The following is a 21,999-nucleotide window of genomic DNA, read 5'->3' on the forward strand; positions in this document are numbered from 1 at the left end:
TTAAATGAATACTGTCTTATAAATAATGTCAACTGAAATTGATTCACTAATTAAATATTCAAAATCCACCTAATACCAGGGTGACACATTGGCTCAGTGTTTAGCACTGTCGCCTCACAGCAAGAAGGTCTCTGGTTCGAGTCCCGGCTGGGCCTGTTGGCATTTCTGTGTGGAGTTTGGGTAAACTAAATTGGCTGTAGTGTATTAGAGTGTGTGTAAATGTGAGAGTGTATGGAAGTTTCCCAGTACTGGGTTGCAGTTGGAGTTCATTCCGCTGTTGCAACCCCTGATGAATAAAGAGACTAAGCCGAAGGAAAATGAAATGAACACCTAATAACAAGTGTTTAAACGAAATATTATAATTATATAATAATTATTATTATCCTAAATAGTAATGAAATAAGAATTAAATAATATTTAAATTACGTAAATTAATAATTATTATTACCTTTACAAATGATCAAACTCTATTTCTAAAGTAAAATGCCAACAAAGGACAACATAATATAATAATAAATAAAAAATAAATAAAAATTGTTTTTCCATCAAAGTTGTTTTAGCGTTATTGCTGTTTTAAAATCAGGGAAAAACCTATACAATTAATACACAGTAAATGTAAATATTATTTTGGAATGTAATAAATCAATTCAATAAAAATGCATTATGATTAATATTATTTAACATTGTTTTAAATAAATAACAAATTATCAAATTAAATCTGAAACCTCTGATGAATGAACAATTAAATAATGAGAAATTCATAATTATTTATAAAATAACAAAAAAACAAACAAGTTCTGCTAATAATTTCTTAAATAAGAAAATAAATTAATACAATTACGGCAGAATATATATTTATCTTTGTACTGAATATTATCATCATTATAACACACATATCTATCTATCTATGTATATATTTATATAAGGGCGAGGCAGTGGCGCAGTAGGTAGTGCTGTCGCCTCACTGCAAGAAGGTCGCTAGGTCGAACCTCGGCTCAGTTGGCGTTTCTGTATGAGTGTGTGTGTGTGTGTGGATGTTTCCCAGGGATGGGTTGGGGCTGGAAGGGCATCCGCTGCGTAAAAACTTGTTGGATAAATTGGCGGTTCATTCTGCTGTGGCGACCCCAGATTAATAAAGGGACTATATATATATATATATATATATATATATATATATATATATATATATATATATATAAAATCATTATATTACATTACATACAAGTACAATCACACTTGCACACACACGTAAAGTCAGAATTATTCGCCTAATATATTTAAGCATTACAATCACAACACCTGTATATAGAATCATTACATTACACAAGTATGATCATAATATTTAATCATTACCATCACAACACTTTTATAATAACAAATGTATTAAAACAAATAACTGCATTTATTTATTTATTTATTATTATACCATTTCCTCCTTTAGCTAATCATGTGATGGACTCGACTAGAGCTCGGCTGAGCGAAGAGACACGCGCGTTTTCCCCAATTGTCCGTCGTGGCTTCCCGTAGATGTGTGTGGACGCGACCCAGTGCCGATAACAAATGTAAGTAGCTATGGGACGCGGTACAGTGCTAATTAAGGATGAAATCAAGTAAAAAATGTCCTATCTTATATAACGAAACGCTACTCTTTTATCAAGGAATCTCTGAACGGCTTTCTAGAACATGCAAGTAATTTAAAGAATAATTAGCTGCTGCTGGAGGCTGTAAGTGTTAGCCTGCCAGCTAGCTGAATTTGAACATGTTTTTAGTCAGGATAAATATATGCTGCTGCCACACTTAATTCACCCACTTTCATTGTAAAGTAGTGATAGTAAGATCACGTGACAGCAAGGAGTGTATTATTAATAGTCTCTTATTTCGAGCTACAATCACTCTAAAATCAACTCAAATGTGCAACTTTATTAATATGGTGTTTATAAAATAGTCATTTCAAGCTTTTCTGAAGACTATAGTGAAACATTTATAACTAACTATACTAAAGCTTTTAAATCAGGAAGAGTTTTATATTAATTTTGCTTTTATTTGTGATCTTTATCATCATATTGTAATAATTGTCTGTTATATTTCCTTTCAGCACAATGGCTGATTGCACTACTTTAGACAGTTTGCTGGAAATGGGCTTCGGCAGAAACAGAGCGTAAGTGAATGCTCTGCAGTGATGTTTACTCTCTGATCCAGTGTTTTGGACTCACCCAGTGGTTGTTTTGTAGGGAGAAGGCAGTAGCACATACTGGAAACCAGGGCATTGAGAGAGCGATGGACTGGTGAGTCATCATGGGTCAATGTGGTCAGATGAAACCCTGAGATTAGACATGGATAAATGTCTTTCTGTCTGTCTATCTATCTGTCTGTAGTTTGCTGGTATCTGTCTGTCTGTCTGTCTGTCTGTAGTTTTTGCTGGTACCATTTAACGTCAGGATATAATATGCATGTAAAAGACAAAAATGCTTTTCAACCATTAAAAAGTGTAATGTGTCCTTACATTGATTCGTCCACACAGATAAGAAGTGTTAGTTTAATTAAATTAGTTTAATAGTCAATATTTTTTTCATTATTTATTTTAGACAGCCCCTACAAATATTTCCTCCAGTCTAATGATACTTTATATATACCTACAAATCTCTGTCATGCATATTTAGAGCAAGAGTCTTTGATGACATTTTAATTTAATTCAATTTAATTTAAAGAACAAACGCCAAATTCCTCCATAAGAGATTAAACCATTTATTAATGTTTACGTTTTAATTAAGTGACAAGAGGAGTGGGATGCATTGAAAATAAATTGTATGAAATACAATCTGAAATCTCAGAGTCAAGACATTTTAGGACTGGAGTGATTTTTGCAGCATTTAACAGTTTAAAAATCAGAGAAAAACGAAATTATAATATTAATACACAATAAATGCAATCATTATTTTAGACTTTAATAACCCAATTCAGTAGAAATGCATTATGATTAATATTATTTTACATGAAACCTGAAAACTCTGATGCAGGAAATGAATTATATATATATATATATATATATATATATATATATATATATATATATATATATATATATATATATATATATATATATATATATATACACACAACAGTTCTGTCTGGTTCTTAAATCTGATTGGCTGATAGCAGTGTGATATTCTGCAATATCAGAACTCCTACAGCCCCTTTGTGTATTACTCCGCCCACATACAGCCAGCAAAAAGCAGACACTACAGATCTAAAGTTTAAAAGATGCACGCTCAACTGTTTAACTGTCAGCTTATGATTTGAATCAGGAAGAAAGTAGTTCCTCATACAAAAGGGTTTTTGAGACTCTCCATGTTTGATTTTGTTTTTATATTCACAATTATGCCATCAAACAGTTGTATAAACGCAATATCACACTCGTAGCAGTGCGATATGGCTGTATATCGGCACTGGTGGGGGCACTAAGGTACTCGGCCAGCAGCCTCCCACCAGCCATATCGCACTGCTACGAGTGTGATATTGCGTTTATATATATATATATATATATATATATATATATATATATATATATATATATATATATATATATATATATATACACACACACACACTAATACTTTTTTGTTAATCATTTCTGTAATAAGAAAAGGTTAAAAAAAAAAAAAATTACTGCAGAATATATATTTATCTTTGTAATGAGTTATCATTTTAACACTTATAAATAATAATTATATTACATAAAACACATAACTGTGTTTGTTAATTATTGTGGCATTTTCTCATGTGATAGTGGCGTTCTCTGAAATCAGAGTTTTAAGACATTTTAAGTATAGAGTGATTTTACCAGATGTCGTATTGGACATACAAGATTAACCCTTTTTTTTTGCTTAAAGCTGAAGACCCCACTCAGTGTTTTTACTGCACAATTCCTCTTACAGTAAAACACATTCTACGGGACTGTCCTGCTTTTAATGACAGCAGAAGGCTTTTTTATGAACTCTCTAAAGCAGAGGTTCTCAAAGTGGGGGTCGGGGGACAAAGAAGACAAAGAAGTGGGGGGGGGGGGGGGGGGGTCGCCTGGTGATTTTCAAAAATCAATTCATTTTTATTAAACCTTAAGACTTACTGTATTTTATCAATAACCTACTTAAGATAAAAAAATAGTCGTTTATAGTTACTATAAACTATATAGTTACTATAGTAGCTTATAGTTACTAGTTCTATTGGATTGCGACTTCTCGGGTAATTACATTATACTAAAGACACAGCAATACTGTCAGATGCAGCAGAACACCAGGTTAAACTTTCTAGCCCATTTGCAGCACTGACATACATAAAAAACAAAAAAAAACAAAGAATAGACTTGGGTCTATTGGTGTGTTTGTGCGCATCATTGCATACAAGGTTTCTGTATTTATAACCACCACCTCAGAGAATATTGGGGGTCACGAGTCACTGGCATTGTCGTTTTGGGGGTCGCCGGCTGAAAGGTTTGGGAAACCCTGCTCTAAAGGACATATTTAGCAAAGTATCAACAATAACAAAAATGTTTTAATTTTGATGATGTATAAAAAAATATTATTTATGTTTTTTAATTGTATATTTATTACATTTCTTAATGTTAAAATATTCTTGCCATGAAAATAGCCTTGGTAATAAAAAAAAAAATCATCATCCTCGATTCAATTTTAAGGCATAGTTCACCCAAAAATGAAATTTTCCTCACCATTTCCTTACACTCGAGTGGTTTTAAACTTTCATCATTATTATTTGGTTTCTTCTGTTTAACACAAAACAAGGTATTCTGGAAAATGTTGGGGGAAAGCAGCCATTAACATCTATAGTAAAAACAGAAAGTACCATGGAAGTCATTGTGTGTTTTTTTTTTCAACATTCTTCAGTAAATCTTCCTTTGTGTTTAACAAGAAAGAAACTCAAACAGGTTTGGCACAGGTGGAGGATGGGTATGTGATGACAGAGTTACAATTTTTGGGGAATTATGCCTGTATAGGATCACTGTGGAGCCTCAAAACACCAATAAATTATTATAAATCTTTATACTATACTTAAAATATAATTACATTTACAGACCGCAATTAGCATCTTTTTTATTTGTTGCATAAATATGTCATCTTGGTTACATCATGTTGGATTATTACACTGAATGTATAAAGATAAAATGAGATAATATTGGTATTGCAATGTTTTTAAAATTGTAATTTGTATAATTAGTTTAAGTAATGTTCCTAATATATATTTTTAAATGCAGTAAACATATTTAATTTAACATATTCATATTTAAATCAGAATTTTTACATTTTTCAGAGCCAAATTTGGGCCTTTTTCAAGCATTTTCAGCTCTTTTAAATTATATATTTATATACAAATACTTATTTTATCACATTATATCAGAAGCTATTTGTTATATTCTTACAGACATTAATAATCGCCATGCATTTTTTATGCAAAAGATCAGCAATTGTGCAGATTATTTAATATCAATTAGTAAAAAAGGTTATTTAGAAGTTGCATTTACATTGTGTAACCGTACAGGTTAATGGAGCACGAGAATGATCCGGATATAGACGAGCCTTATGTTCCACCTGCCGGCAATACTCTAGGTCCAGCAGAAGAACAGAGCCAGTCTCCTACAGAAATCCCTGAATGTACGTTGCTTTTCTTGCTTAACACTCACATTTCATGAAAACATCTTTGTCATCATTTCGTCACAACACAACCTGTAACTTTCTCTTTCGTTTTTCACCTCTAATCAAAACAAAAACCAGCCATTGAAGACACCGAAGAAGGCAATGCCAGGCAACCTATGACAGAAGAAGAAAGGAAGGAGCAAGTAAAACGGTTTGTGTTTTTGAAGAGCGGACTTTAAAAAGGACAAAATTAAAAGCTGATGGAAGTGTTGATTTCATTTTTCTTTCTTTCACCAGACTGGAGGATCTGATGAAGGCGAGACAGGAGGAGAGGAGAGAGAGAGAGCGACAGGAGGGGATAGAAAGAGAAAAGCAGAGGAGGAAACAAGGCCAAGAGCTGCTGCAGGTCCGACAGAAGCTTCAAGACGACGAAATGAAGAAACTGGCAGATCAGCGCAGGAAAGAGAAGATGGAGGACAGGCTTGCCAAGTAAGAGGAGCGCGATTGCAGTGCCAGTTTCACTTTGAGCAAACACTTTCAGTGCTGCATATAAGTAATCATAGTAAAAAAATAAAAAGGACCTCTGTTTTTAGATTTGTGACCCTGGGGACATGGGTGTACATGGAAATTTTGGAATCATTTGGAAATTGTGATTTATGCATCTAAAGATAGAAGAATAGGACAATATAGTTGAAGTCAGAATTATTAGCCCTCCTGTGAATTTATTTTATTTTATAAATATTTCCCAAATGATGTTTAACAGGGCAAGGATATTTTCATCAGTATTTCCTACAATGCTTTTTCTTCAGGAGAAAGTCTTATTTGTTTTATTTTGGGTAGAATAAAAACAGTTATTCATTTTTAAAAACCATGTTAAGGTCAAAATTATTAGCCCTTTTAAGCTGGATATTTTTAGATTGTCTACAGCAGGGGTTCTCAACCTTTTGCAAGCTAGGCCCCCCCCAAAGCTGGTTGATTGCAGTCAGCAACATACATCACACGACCTGACGACCAAAAGAGCTGACAATTGACCATCCCTTAATTTACCATCACCTCACGATTAAAAATGTGACACTGATTTCATACAGGGTTCAAACAGGCACAGCCTAATGAAAATCAAGGATTTTTAAGCACTTTTTCCAGCACCTACTTTTATTTTCCAAACTGACACGCAACATATTGAACACCTGAAATGTATTCTCAGCAACCCATAAAAACACTGCATAGGAACTATCTATTGATTTATACAAAAAACTTGAATAAAACATAATAATTAATTAATAATATATTAATAATAAATAATATAATAAACCAAGATTTACACCCAATGTATTGAACACCTGAAATGTCTTCTCAGTAATTTATAAAAATACTGTCAATTCATCTATCAATTCATACAAATTAAAACCATTAATAATAATAATAATAATAATAATAATAATAATATAATTAACCTGCAGTAAATGTGCTTTTGCATTTTCTTTTATTTTATTGGTTGATGTTCTCACAGATAGAAAGAGAACAGAATAATTGTACTCAAGTTATAATACAATTACACTGCTAAATAAAAAAAAAAGTTTTAGTAAATAATACTAATACTTCACAAATTACTCTTTTTAAAGAACTACTCTGAGTACTAGTTAATTAATTGTTAATAAATTATTCTCAGCAATGCTAGGGGTGTAACGGATCACAACCCTCAGTTTGGAACACACGTGACCTGCGGATTAATACTTTCTAATCCTAAATTTGTAACGATCGCAGAAAGATCACCTCTCGCATCATTCAAATAACATGTATTAAAGCATTTAGGCTTTCCTGTAAAATACTATGATGACAGAAGTAGTTTAGGATGTGGTGGTGGTTTTGTTAGGTTAAAGGTGTTTTCTGTCACTACTTGTTTAGCCTGCATTAATGCATTCAGTGTAAGCTGCACTATTAGTCATTAAAAGATCAGGATCTCAACACCCACGCAACAAATTATAAATGATCAAATCTGTGTTTGAAAAACGCAAAAATCAAGAAAGAAATTCAGTCTTTAGTCTTTTGAGTTTATGAAGTTACAATCAAATAACACAGAAGTACTGGGACTACAGTTTATATTTTAGATATAACCACTGATGTTTATTGTAAAGGCTGATTTATACTTCTGCGTCAAACGCCGGCGTATGCTACGGCGCTGAGCACAGCCCTTCGCCGTGGCCTTGGCCGTCACTGACGTGCACCTCTCAAAAATTGTAACTACACGTCGCAACGACGCGTAGCGTAAGCTCTGTGATTGGTCGGCTTGGTAGCACTGACGAGTCTGGGCGGGACCGAGAGGCGCGCGAATGGCGCGAGCGATTGTTTACAAGTGTGGAGTACCGTGAAGGAGCTCCGGATGGAAAGTTTTGTTTTGTGTTTACCTCATAGTTAAAGTTGTTGCACGTCCACCAGTTCCTGCCTCAAAATGAGCGAGTTTGAGCCACTTGTACATCCTGGAAGTGTTCAGGAAAAGCAATAAAGCAGCGAAGAAACTCGACACAGAGGAACATTTACACCTCACTGCCAACTAGCGTTTCGGAAGTGTTAATGCAGACCGACAGAGACAGCACGCAGAAGTATAAATGCACACCCACGCGCGTTGCATGCGCCGTGGGTTACGCCGGTCACCTGACGCAGAAGTATAAACCAGGCTTGAAGATTAAAATCACCTTTATATGCTCGAAAATGAAAGTTTTAGGCAGCAATTACTTTATTTAACCAGTAGGACAACCAGCCGTCAAAAATATGCCACTGAATAATTCTTCAAAAATGATCCTCTAGCAATGAAACATGAAACATTTTATGAGGTGATTAACTGAATCCATTGTTGAAAATGAGGCTAAAAATAAATATGAGCTGTATAAATTATAATGTTAAATTTCTACATTTAGTGTTATCAGCAACATTAGTAAAAACAGGTAATTTTTCACAGTGCTGAATATTTTACTATTTATTTTTATTGAGCTGATTATTTCTTCATTGTATTTTTTAATAATATTACAGGTTCTAAGTTCTGTTTGTTAAAACCAAACGTGTCTTGCAGTGCTGTTTTTGTAATAAATGGAAAGCAAATTACATTTGTCTCCTCCACTCTTTGGCTGATACAAAAATGGTCCAATCCGTGACTAAAAAAAACATATTGTGACCCTAACCATGAGATTTGGGATCCGTTACACCACTACATATTACTAATTCGAGTTTTGATTTATTTACAGTAGTAAATTGACAAAATATAATTGATTTAACTTTTGGCATTAAAGAAAAATCTATCATTTTGACCCTGTTACAAAACTTTTATGCCTGAAAAAACTTAAAACAGAGCTGAAAGATCTGAAAAATGTAAATGAAAAAGTGAAAGTTTTTAAATGAAAAAGTTTTAATAAACAGTGTTAATGTGTATGGGGTTTAGAGATTGTTGAACAAGACGATTCAGGCATTGCGAGAAAAGCTGATGCTGCAATGTAGAAAATTGATGGGCTTGGATGGAAATAAACTAGGGTTGGGCTGATAGACGATGCTATCGTCCATCGCCGATGGCCGACAGACATCGCGATCCTCTGCCCTGCCCCCGTTGCAAATCCGCTTGGGAAAAATACACACTCAGGCCCTGTTTACACTTATAGGTTTTAGTTTTTAAATGGCATTTTAGAACGAAAACGATCCACATCCACTCTGGCGTTTAGCATTTCTGAGCAGCCCTCTTTCCACACAACCGCTGAAAACGAACATCACGTGACCACACACACAGACGCACACACACTGTCATGTGGTTTTTTACCAACCAAGTTTGTCGATGCCATTACAACGACACAGATCAGTCTGCCTATTCACGAGTACCATGGTAAAAGTGATTGACAGGTGGTAATTATGTGTATTATGTTACTTATCTTTATTAATTTATGATTTGGTTATGGGTAAAAAAAAAGACCATGCGGTCAGGTAGTTAAAACGGTAGGCTACAAACAATTCGGTAATGAATTAATTCATTATTCATAAGTAATTCACCGCCTTTGAGGATGATGCCATCGTCCATCGCGATGTTTCATATTAGACATTGTACGATGCCAAATTGGTCGACATCGCCCAACCCTAATATAAACCTATTTGTTGAAGACATCCAACTTTTAAAGGGATAGTTCACCAAAAATGAAAATGGTCACCATTTTCCAAACTTTTCTCAATTTCTTTCTTGTGTTAAACACAACAACAAGATTTTCGAAAGATTGCTAATAAAAGCTGCCTGAGACTATAGAAGTCAATAGCTTCCTTTAATGTTTCACAAAAGAAGGAAACTCAAACAGTCATGGAACAAATATAGGATGAGTAAAAAAATTACATTTTTTTATTTGTTTTGGGTGAACTATACCTTTAATATATTATAATATTGGCACTTAAAATAACCTGTAATCCTTTTCCAGGCAGCGTGTGAAAGATAAGATTGCTCGAGACCGAGAGGAAAGGGCACAGAAGGTATGAAATTACTACTATTATTGTTGTTGTTATTATTATTATCATCATCATCAGCCATGCCTTATACAGTACATCCCAGCAGTATATGAGAAAAACCTGTGTTTGTTGTCAGTTTGGAGGTGGATCATCCAGCACAGGATTGTCGTCTCCTCCTGCTGAAGCTCCAGCACTGTCTCCACCTGAGAACCAAGGAGCTCCTCCTGCCAAAAAAGACTACGATGACTGTCGGATACAGGTACTGACACAAGACCATCACCTTTAACTTATACTGGATGTTAATATGGTTTTAGCTTGAATATAATCTCTCAGGACTTTAATTGCCACTATGAAAACAACAATCTATAATTTTTTTCTCAGATTTTAAAAAACATTCAAAGTACTTGCTGTTTGTTTGGCTGGGAAGTATTCCCTGTGCCATATTTGATCACTCAGTAGTAGTTTTACAATTTTGTAAATGTTTCTGTCTTCTAATTTTTAACACAGTCTTTGAAGTGGCCATTTTGAAGCCAAAGATTTTAATATATATTATTTATACCGAGATATTTGGCTTATTTAACAGGTTCACTAAGATTCAATTCAGTTCAGTTATGATTCTAAAATTTAAGTTCTGTATAATTCAAAAACTGATTCAGTTCAGATCAATATGTTTCAAACTGATTCAATTTAGTTTAGTTATGATTCAAAAAGTTTTGTTCAGTACATTGCAAAAACAGATTCAGTTCAGATCAATATGATTCAAACTGATACAATTCAGCTCAGTTGTGATTCAAAAAGTTCAGTTCAGTACAATTAAAAAATTTATTCAGTTAAGACCAGTATGATTCAAAACTGATTCAATACCATTCAGTTATGATTATTAAACTTCAGTCGTGTACAATTTAGAAACTGATTCAGTTCAGATCAGTTTGAGTCAAAATGATTCAATTAACTTCAGTTATGATTCTAAAATTTCAATTCTGTACAATTAATTAACTGATTCAGTTCAGATCATTATGAATAAAACAATTCAATTCACTTCAGTTGTGAAAAATTTCAGTTCAGTGCAAATCAAAACTGATTCAGTTCAGATCATTATGATTTAAAAAGATTAAATTCAGTTGAGTTATGATTCTAAAATTTAAGTTCTGTACTATTCAAAAAATGATTCAGTTCAGATCAATATGTTTCAAACTGATTCAATTTAGTTCAGTTATGATTCTAAAAGTTTAGTTCAGTACAATGCAAAAACTGATTCAGTTCAGATCAATATGATTCAAACTGATACAATTCAGCTCAGTTGTGATTCAAAAAGTTCAGTTCAGTACAATTAAAAAATTGATTCAGTTAAGACCAGTATGATTCAAAACTGATTCAATACCATTCAGTTATGATTATTAAACTTCAGTCGTGTACAATTTAGAAACTGATTCAGTTCAGATCAGTTTGAGTCAAAATGATTCAATTAACTTTAGTTATAATTCTAAAATTTCAATTCTGTACAATTAATTAACTGATTCAGTTCAGATCATTATGAATAAAACAATTCAATTCACTTCAGTTGTGAAAAATTTCAGTTCAGTGCAAATCAAAACTGATTCAGTTCAGATCATTATGATTTAAAAAGATTAAATTCAGTTGAGTTATGATTCTAAAATTTAAGTTCTGTACTATTTAAAAAATGATTCAGTTCAGATCAATATGTTTCAAACGGATTCAATTTAGTTCAGTTATGATTCTAAAATTTCCGTTCAGTACAATTGAAAAACTGATTCAGTTCAGATCAGTATGATTCAAACTGATTTAATCCCATTCAGTTATGATTCTAATATTTCGGTTCTGTACAATTGAAAAACTGATTCAGGTCAGTTCAGTATGATTTAAAAGTGATTCAGTTCAGTTTAGTAGGACACTAAAATTTCAATTTAGTACATCCAATTTTAAAAATGGAATGCACCTTTTAAACTTCCTTGACCTGTGGGAACCTTGCCAATAGTCAGTAAATAATTTTAGAACGAGTATTTTGACACACTGATGCTCGAGTCTATAAGTAAGAAAGTGTCTCTTACCCTCGTTTGTTCATCAGGTGCGTCTTCTAGACGGGACCACCCTGAGCACTGTCTTCAAGGCTCAGGAACCGCTGGCTGCTGTGAGAGTCTATGTCCAGATGAACGGGGCGAACGGACAGGACTTCAACCTCATCACCCCGTATCCCAGACGCGTGTACACAGATCTGGACATGGAGAAACCCCTGCGTGAGCTGGGTAAGACCACTGTTGTTCGGATTGGTGCAGACGACACAAAAATAAATGAAATGATGGCAGTCCTTCTCTCCAAGGAATCACCTTCAGTCATTTCTGAATCATCTGTTGTTCTCGACAGGTCTGGTGCCTTCTGCCGTCCTTGTGGTTACAAAGAAATGAAGTAAAATGATCATAAAAGCAAGCTGTTCTTCCAGACATCAATACGAGAGCAAACAGATTTTGCCGTGGAGACGATGAATCAGTGGACCCGCTGCTGCTGCTGCAAAGAACACACTCAACAATACGCCAAACATACAATGCAACGAGCCGATCAATAAATTCATTAAACGTAAACCTGTCAGTTCTGCTTAATAATGGGTTGAGAGAGTTTTCACAGAGACATTGACTGTGGTTGTTACTGTTTTTGTTTTGCCACACTAAATAAAACATTTTCAACAATAAAATCAATCAAACTCGTTCAAGTTGTGTGATTTTATATTTGACATTGGCTTTAGAAACGAAGGTAACGTCTGAAAAGCAGAAGAAGTTTCTGAACATTGAATATACCACGACTTTTGAAGAAGATTTTTATTTTCTAAAGCTATATAGACGCATTTAATTGGATTAGTCAAGGGCTATATGAATTTGCCATTATACAGTGCATCTGGAAAATATTAACAGTGCTTCACTTTTTCCACATTCCATGAAAAAGAAAATCACATGTACATCAGTATTCACAGCCTTTGCCGTGAAGCTCTAAATTGAGCTCAGGTACATTCTGTTTCCACTGATCATTCCTGGGATGTTTCAGCAGCTTCATTTGAGTTCACCTGTGGTAAAATAAGTTGATTGGACATGATTTGAAAAGGCTACACCAGTCTATATAAGGTCCCAGGGTTGACAGTGCATGTCAAAGCACAAACCAAGCATGAAGACAAAGGAATTGTCTGTAGACCTCCAAAACAGGATTGTCTCGAGGCTGGGGAAGGTTACAAAAAAAATTCTGCTGCTCTAAAAGTTCCAATAAGCACAGCGGCCTCCATCATCCGTAAGTTGAAGATGTTTGGAACCACCAGGACTCTTCCTAGAGCTGGCTGGCCATCTAAGCTGAGTGATCAGGGGAGAAGGGCCTTAGTCAGGGAGGTGATCAATAACCCGATAATCATTCTGTCTGAGCTTCAGCGCTCTTCTGTGGAGAGAGGAAAAGCATCTGTACAGCAATCCATCAATCAGGCCTGGATGGTGGAGAGGCCAGACGGAAGCTGCTCCCTGCCTGGAATTTGCCAAAAGGCACCTGAAGGACTCTCAGACTAAAAGGAAACAAATTTCTCTAGTCAGATGTGACTAAACTCTTAAAAGAGTGAACTGGCATTTACTCTTTGAAATGAATACCAGGTGGAGAAAAGGAGGTACCGCTCATCACCAGGCTTATACCATCCCTACAGTGGAGCATGGTGGTGGCAGCATCATGCTGTGGGGATGTTTTTCAGGAACTGGAAGACTAGTCAGGATAGAGGGAAAGATGAATGCAGCATTGCACAGAGACATTCTGAATGAAAACCTGCTTCAGAGTGCTCTGGACCTCAGATGGGCTGATGGTTCATCTTACAGCAGGACAACGACCCAAAGCACACCACCAAAATATCAATGGATTGGCTTCACAACAACTCGGAAGAATGTCCTTGAGTGGCCCAGCCAGAGCCCAGAACTAAATCCTATCATCATTCGTTTAAAGCCACTGATGTAAAGGATTAAGAAAGAAATTACAAACTACAATAGGTCATTTACATAACAGATTTAAATAAAACAGTTGTAAGCTATTTAGTTCATTCATTTACACCAGCGATTTGAAGCCTGAAAATTGTTTTTAAAAGAGGTTTTAAAACAATTCCATTATTCTGATGCAAATAACGACACATCGACACACGTTTCTTCTGTTACATGTTTAGTTTACGGCATGGCGTGTCCAAACTCAGTCCTGGAGGGCCAGTGTCCTGCTGAGTTTAGCTCCAACTTGCTTCAACACACCTGCCAGGAGGTTAGTTTATATAGTAAGAGCTTGATTATCTGGTTCAGGTGTGTTTGATCAGGGTTGGAGCTCAACTCCCCAGAACAACGGCCCTCCAGGACCGAAGTTGGACACCCCTGGTCTACGGTAATCAACATTTGTAGTGGAGCAAACATTTTATCAAAGTGGTCCAAAAACTATTGAATGAGACCCATTCTTGTCTTAGGACATTTTTGATCTACTACAAATGTTGACTACTGTATATGGATTGTACATGTATTTGACAGCAAACAAGGCAATGCAAGACAGCAACAGGTGTTTCTTTACAAAGTGACAAAACTACAGGTATGAATGTTGACACAATTTAATGAGCAAAAACATGTTTTCCTTCGCTATATTATCATATAAACATTCCCTGAGATGACAATGAAACTCACTTTTTGAAATCTGTGATTTCAGTCAATTGGGATAAAATTTCATTACATATGTTAACATTTTTTTGAGTTTCATCTTTTATTAAGATGCACATAACAAAGTAACTAAAACATTTTAAAATAACTTACAAAATGGCAAAAAAATGTTCACAATACAATTTAAGAAACGAGTAAACAAAACTTAATTCACAGATAAATTATTTCAAACCAAGCATAAACCAGTTACACACTACCTGACTAAAGTCTTGTCGTTGATTCCAGTTGTCAGAGCAACAAATAATAACTGGATCAATTGGGAAGTGGCAGAAGGTCGATTTTTTGATGAATCATCTGTTGAACTGCATCCCCATCATCACAAATACTGCAGAAGACCTATTGGAAAGTCTGGTGAATGAAAAATCATGGTTTGGGGTTACATTCAGTATGGGGGCGTGCGAGAGATCAGCAGAGTGGATGTCAACATCAACAGCCTGAGGTATCAAGACATTTGTGCTGCCCATTACATTACAAACCACAAAAGAGGGCAAATTCTTCAGCAGGATACTTCTTCTCATACTTCAGCCTCCACATCAAAGCTCCTGAAAGCAAAGAAGGTCAAGGTGCTGCAGGATTGGCCAGTCCAGTCACCAGATAAGAACACTATTGAGCATATCTGGGGTAAGATGAAGAAGGAGGCATTAAAGATGAATACAAAGGATCTTGATGAACTCTGGGAGTCCTGCAAAAGTGCTTTCTTTGCCTCCAGATGACTTTATTAATAATTGATTTGAGTCATGTAGATGACTGTATGGATGCAGTCCTCCAAGCTCATGGGAGTCATATACTATATTCATTCTTTTTCCACTGCACCATGACTTTATATTCTATACTGGACATTATTTCTGTTAAGTCAGACCTTACTGTACTCATTAAATTATTAAAAATCAAGGCATGATCATTTTATTTGGGTCCATATCCTGGACCAGGCCGTATCCAAAGCAGCTGCTGTAGTGGTCATGGAGGAGGGGAGAGCAGTGACGCTCCAGGGACAGACGAGTCTTCGCTGAGGTCCAGCTTCTGAGCCACCGCCGCTGAGACTGCAGCTCTGCACAAGACGTTTGGCTAGCGGAGAAATTAAAATGGTCGTGCCCAACTGAGTCTGGTTTCTCTCAAGGTTTTTTTTTTCTTCACTTTCGCCAATCGGTGAAGGTTTTTCCCCCTCTTCTCTGTCGCCTCTAGCTTGCATGGTTTGGGATCGATAAACCACACTGAACTGAGCTAAACTGAACTGAACTTAAACACTAAAAAACTGAACTACACTGTTCCAATTTACTATGACCATTTATGTGAAGCTGCTTCGACACAATCTACATGGTAAAAGCGCTATACAAATAAAGCTGAATGGAATTGAAACAAGCGTAATCTAGAGGCCTTTGCCTTTCATATAAGCCACTTTCAATACCAAATGATCAACTATAAGTTATTATTTCTTGTTCCTAAAACTTGAATAGGCAACAAGACTTTTGTCAGGAAGTATATATTAGGAGTCAATTTAATGCTCTGCCATGAAGCTCTTTGATAGATGTCGACACCTTTGGGCTGATTTACACAGAATGCATTTTTCTATTCCAATGTGCAACTTTTCCATTGTTTTTCAATGTAAATGCTCTAAACGGACGTTTATGAATATGCACTGCTCATCAAGGTCAGTCCCAAAGCAGTTTACCAATCACAAGAACTCTGAGGCGGGGCAAGTGTTGCCAGCATATAAGTTTACAGTAGCAAGTTGGCATGCTAAAGTGCTTTTTAAAACCATTCCTGACTGCTACGTCTCATATTGTCAAAAGCAAAGATGCATTCTGTGTGAATGACCTTTTATGCTACGTTCCATGCTGAGTCAAAGGTGGGAAATTCAGCAGTGAAATGTCCCACTTCTGACCTCAATGCTTTCCAGTCAATCGCGGTACATGAGATGTGAAGATTACATAATGTTATTGTGTCAAATGGGCTAAAACAAAAAGAAAAGAAAATGCAAACTGTCCTTCTCTGACAGTATTAGTATATATTATATCCTGCAAATAAATAGCAAATTGTGGCATGGTGCAAAACATTTGCATCTTGTGTTTGAATGTCATCACAAGCGGCTAGTCGACATCCACAAATAAAAGTTGACTTCAAACAATCTAGTCATTCAGTCCCTTATATATTATATATAGTTGAAGTCCGAATTATAAGCCCTCCTGAATTTTTTTTTCCAAATTTCGGTTTTCAACACATTTCGAAACATAAACGTTTTAATACTCATTACTGATTTCTTTTATCTTTGCCATGATGACAGTAAATAATATTTGACTATATATTTTTCAAGATACTAGTATTTAGTGACATTTAAAGACTTAAGTAGGTTCATTAGGCAGGTTAGGGTAATTAGGCAAGTCATTAGCCCCTTTCACACAGTGACAAAATATAAATATCTGGAAAATATCTAAATATCTGGAAAATTTCCCAAACGACTTTACCAGTAAATTAAAAAAAACAAAAAAACGCTGTTCACACAGGCTAGGATGTTACGGATTTTTTCCAGGAAAAGACCATTTACACATCCTATCCAAAATACCGGTAAATTCTGACATCATCAACCAGAAATGAGATCTAAACGGTTGGGCTTGTATTTTTAAACATTTGACTACATTTCAAACTCTGTGGATGGATCAGTATTGTAAACTTAGATGAAAACATAAGGAGGAACACTTTCACATGTTCAGATGTACATGATATGCGTGTGTGTGCTGGCGCTCAAGGGCACACGCGACATGTCAAGCAATTGAAGGAAGCAGAGCTTGAAGGTAAACAAACAACGGCTTCTCATAAGCATCTTATCGATAATTATTTACACAGTTGGAATGAAGATGAACATATAAACATTATCAGACTAACTTCTATCAGCTAAATGTGTCTGGAAAAATATTCAAAGGTTTTTATTCTCATAAACCAAGCAGATGTGAATGTGACTGAGTTGTGATGTCTCACGTCAGCACTTTCTAGACGTGCACGCGCTCTTTCTGGCAATCGTCCTTTTGCGTTCACACAGCGCAGCATTCCGGCAAATTACCGGTAATGTTACAACTTCTCTTTCTGGAAAATAGCCAGAACGAATTTACCTTTACCGGTATTTTCAAAAAGGGCCTGTTCAAACATACAGACCTTTCCGGAAAGGTTTGTATGTGTGAAAGGGGCTATTGTATAATGATGGTTTGTTCTGTAAACAATTGAAATAAATATAGCTTAAGGTGGCTAATAATATTGATCTTAAAATGGTTTTAAAAAAATAAAAAACTGCTTTTATTCTAGCCGAATTAAAACAAACAAGACTTTCTCCAGAAGAAAAAATATTATCAGACATACTGTGAAAATTTCCTTGCTCTGTTAAACATCATTTAGTAAATATTTGTAAAAGAAAGACAAATTCACAGGAGAGCTAATCATTTTGACTTCAACTGAATACACACGCGCACACAGTACTTTGGCATGAAGTACAAAAGATTTGCGATAAAGAGAGTATACAGCATTTAAAATGCATAATAAGGTTTGTGCATTTCATCCCTCACTCTTTTGACGCTGGCTCAGGTCACGCACTGCTGTGCTTCTGGAGGATCCAGAGCGGATCCAGATCTCCGTCTCTGAAGGGTTTTAGCTTGGAGGATAGTACTGACTGTACTGGCTCCATGGGTTTTGGTAGCTGCCATAAGCTCCATACTGCAGCTGTTAGGGCACAGGACAATATTTGGATTTAAAGCAAATTCAAAACCACTATATCAGGGGTGCTCAACCCTGCTCCTGGAGATCGACCATCCTAAAGAGTTCAGCTCAAACCCTGATCAAACACACCTGAATCAATTAATTAGGACCTGAACAGCACTTGATAATTACAGGCAGGTGTGTTTAATATGGGTTGCAACTGAAATCTGCAGGAAGGTCGATCTCCAGGAACAGGGCTGGTCACCCCTGCACTAACGTAGACTAACCATGTTCCGTACACTTTTCGCTATTCAGCGCACTCAAACGACCACTCCTCCGTCATTGAAAGCCAGATAAGCATGCTTGTGTGTTCATTCTCTGGGGGAATACCTATTGCACAATCCAAATCTTGATTTATGTCTTTTGGACCAGTAGTTTTTGAGAAAAGATGGGATAAGTACCGCCTTCGCATGTGTACGGAAGATGATATGTATTAACGGTGTTCCGTACACGACTAAAATAGTGTTCCGTACAGGGCGCATAACTTTAATTTACTGGCAAAAATGGGCATTGTTTGAAGTCTTATTAAATTCTTATGTCAGAATATACTATTATTGTGTTTAACTTGAAGTTAATGATATATTAAATAACTCTTTTATGAAAGTTTTAAATGAAATAGCTTCAAAATCATTTACTTTTTATATCATGTTTATTTTATTACAGCATGACAATTTAAAATATAAAAACATTAAATTCATGCACATTGAAGCTAACTTGACTGACCTTTTATGAATATAAACATCATTACAGCAAAAGGAGGATCCAAACAGCGTTTGCAGCCTGTCTCTCAGGCGGAGAGTTGCGACATGCGGTATTTACCCACAATTGATGTTTAAACATCCCCATTTCAAAGCATTTATTTAACAAAAGATAATTTATTTAACAATTTGTAATAACATAATATTCACTTCATAAAGACTGTAATACCGTGTGATGCATAAATTAAATGCAAAAGCATATTGTCGGGGCTTTTAATGTCTCCCCTCGCACTTTAAGCTTTAAGCTTGACACTCGCACTTTAAGCTTGCCCACTTTCTGTTTTCAAGCGCATTAGGTGGACGTAGCAAACTTACTGATTTTACTTGGAAACATATAGTAGGAATGTCTCTGTTGTGGTTGGGGCTGAAAGAGTGAGAATTAAAGATTACACAGATATATAGCTTGCCTACGACCCATAAGTATTTATTCAGAGATTAACGTTAAAAGGTCATCTGTACGGAACATCGTTGTGTACGGAATATGGTTAGTCTACGTTATATGTTTATCACTGGAAAGTTTCCTTTAAAGGTGCTGTGTGTAAGTTTATGACTCTTCTAAAGCATAAAAATACCCTAATATGTTTGCAGATATTTAAGAAACATGCTTAGTGAACATTCTTGTGTATCTGAAAAACAATGCTGAAGTCAGATATTCTGCTTTGAAAATGTGTGTTATGTGCTGGAACAGTTGTCTTTGTTTTGGTCCCTTTAACCCGCCCACTGCCACTTTAGCCAATTATATTTCAGCCCACGGGTTGCCTTGGTGGAAAACTGCATATTTGATTCATTTAGTCATGAAGGCTCTCAAAGCATGCGTCCATGACCGGAATGCGATCTCTGATGGACAGTAGCAGACTCCGAAATGAGATGCAGATTCAGAGTTCCACATGAGGTTATTAATTAACAAGTAATATAAATATTACGAATGTAAACATTAGGTGAGCAGGTTACACTGTAACCCCGTGAACGAACAACAACCTACATGACAAGATTTGCAGTGATGAGTAATTTGGCTGCTCCAGACAGAACACAACAGAATTGTAAATTCAGCCATTCAGATGCACAGAATATGCACTCACTCACAAAATGGTAAGGTTTATAATTTAATTAATGCATATTAAACCTCTTTAACCTTATTAAATGTAGATGCTGAATCACTGATATGTTGGTTTGCTGAGTCGCAGTTCTAAAGTTCAATATTAAACAGTTTATTTTATTGTGAAGATCTGAGGTGAACTATCTGCTGCTGCTTTCAGTAGTATGGCAATAAATGTCATGTAAAATGGCCTTCAAACTCACAATATTAGCATTTAACACTGAATAACGCACATGAGGTGTACCTGAGGTGATCATTGTCAGTTTATCCTGCTGTTAAGCTGCATTTGAGATGTTAGTTAGAACAAAAACTCCTTTTAATATGGAGAATATTCCTTCTATCGCGTGCCGTTGCTTTTATTTTGAACAGTTTAAATCAATGTTTAGGTTCGATAGTTAGGCACACTTCTGTTTGTGTCATCAATCTGGTATCCTGCGCTTGCATGTGTTTTAAACCAGGAACGTAACACCTAGTTCAACCACTGGGTTTCAAATGTACATACCGCACCTTTAATGTGACTATTATGCTATTTTAAACATTTGCACAAACTCCGTCATCTACCTGGTACCAGCTGCTGTAGTTTCCATATGACCCACTCATGTCTCCGCCCATCAAAGAGGGAGGCGGTGTCGTCATGGGAACCTGAGGCATTGTGGGCGGAGCTGTCTGTGGCACCGTCATGGCAGATATATAGTCCATTTTGCTCATCTTTTCTGGGTCATCATCATCACTGAAGGAATACAGAAAAACATTTAAAGGTCTGGCAAATCTAAGTGTTGCGATGAGATTCCTGGCGGCACGGTGGCTCAGTGGTTCGCACTGGCCTCACAGCAAGAAGGTCATTGGTTTGAGTCTCATCTGGGTCAGTTGGCATTTCTGTGTGGAGTTTGCATGTTCTCCCTGTGTTGGCGTGGGTTTCCTCCGGGTGCTCTGGTTTCCCCCTTAGTCCAAAGACATGCTCTATAGGTGAATTTGGTAAACTAAATTGGCCGTAGTGTATGTATGTGAATGCGAGAGTGTGTATGGATGTTTCTCAGTACTGGGCATCCGCTGCATGAAACATATGCTGGAATAGATGGCGGTTCATTTCACTGTGGCAACCTCTGATAAATAAAGGGACTAAGCCGAAGGAAAATGAATGAATGAATGAGATTTCTGGGATAGTTCATTTGAGCTCACCTGTTGTCCGCTGCTCTCTTTGCATCATGTTCTCTCAGTAGCTTCTGGTGCTCCTCATGCAAACTCAAGACGCTGAAAAAATAAGACAATGATCTAAGTAACATTTAATTCAACAAATGAATAAAGAACAGATTTCACACGAGTCAAAAAGTAAACAGTGAGAAGATAAACAGTTTAAGAAAAAATTATTAGCCCTCCTGTTACATTTTAATTTTTTCAAAAAATATTTCCCAAGTGCCGTTTAACAACGGGAAGGTTTAATCACATTTTAAACAATAGTTTTGAGAACTAACTTCTAATTTTCTCTTTGCCATGAGGACAGTTCATAACATTTACTGGTTTTATAGTATTATTTAGCTTGGAGTACAATTTAAAGGCTTAACTAGGCG

General features: G+C 35.9%; 2 protein-coding genes across 7 annotated transcripts in view; one reads left to right on the plus strand and one right to left on the minus strand.

Moving 5' to 3' along the window:
• Positions 1 to 1,529: 1,529 nt before the first annotated feature.
• On the plus strand, positions 1,530 to 12,840 carry ubxn1 (UBX domain protein 1). 3 transcript variants are annotated; one of them, XM_087280127.1, is made up of 10 exons: positions 1,530 to 1,724; positions 2,096 to 2,158; positions 2,232 to 2,285; positions 5,551 to 5,663; positions 5,784 to 5,856; positions 5,943 to 6,134; positions 10,088 to 10,139; positions 10,252 to 10,374; positions 12,202 to 12,379; positions 12,498 to 12,840. In XM_087280127.1, exons 2-10 carry the CDS (start codon positions 2,100 to 2,102, stop codon positions 12,536 to 12,538), a joined length of 885 nt encoding a protein of 294 aa, XP_087136253.1. In that variant the 5' UTR covers positions 1,530 to 1,724; positions 2,096 to 2,099; the 3' UTR covers positions 12,539 to 12,840.
• Positions 12,841 to 14,714: 1,874 nt separating this feature from the next.
• si:ch211-114c17.1 overlaps positions 14,715 to 21,999 on the minus strand; it is a 28,096-nt gene continuing 20,811 nt past the window's right edge. For 2 of the 4 annotated variants that reach the window (XM_087282036.1, XM_087282037.1), the window contains 3 exons: positions 21,611 to 21,682; positions 20,993 to 21,161; positions 14,715 to 18,541 (listed from right to left, as the gene is read on the minus strand). In XM_087282036.1, the coding sequence (XP_087138162.1) occupies positions 18,470 to 18,541; positions 20,993 to 21,161; positions 21,611 to 21,682 (313 nt within the window). In that variant the 3' untranslated portion in view covers positions 14,715 to 18,469. The remainder of the gene's footprint in view (positions 18,542 to 20,992; positions 21,162 to 21,610; positions 21,683 to 21,999) is intronic. The other 2 variants (XR_015507867.1, XR_015507866.1) reach the window with 2 other exon arrangements.

Source organism: Danio rerio, chromosome 14, assembly GCF_052040795.2.
Source record: "Danio rerio strain M-AB ecotype USA chromosome 14, GRCz13ab, whole genome shotgun sequence".
In the NCBI taxonomy this organism is placed as follows: Eukaryota; Metazoa; Chordata; class Actinopteri; order Cypriniformes; family Danionidae; genus Danio; species Danio rerio.

Coding starts and splice junctions, on each gene's coding strand:
- ubxn1 (XM_087280126.1), top strand. CDS start 1,573: ATGGGACGCGGTACAGTGCTAATTAAGGATGAAATCAA. Junction 5,857..5,942: donor AGGAAGGAGCAAGTAAAACG/GTTTGTGTTTTT, acceptor TTCTTTCACCAG/ACTGGAGGATCTGATGAAGG. Junction 12,380..12,497: donor GAAACCCCTGCGTGAGCTGG/GTAAGACCACTG, acceptor TGTTCTCGACAG/GTCTGGTGCCTTCTGCCGTC.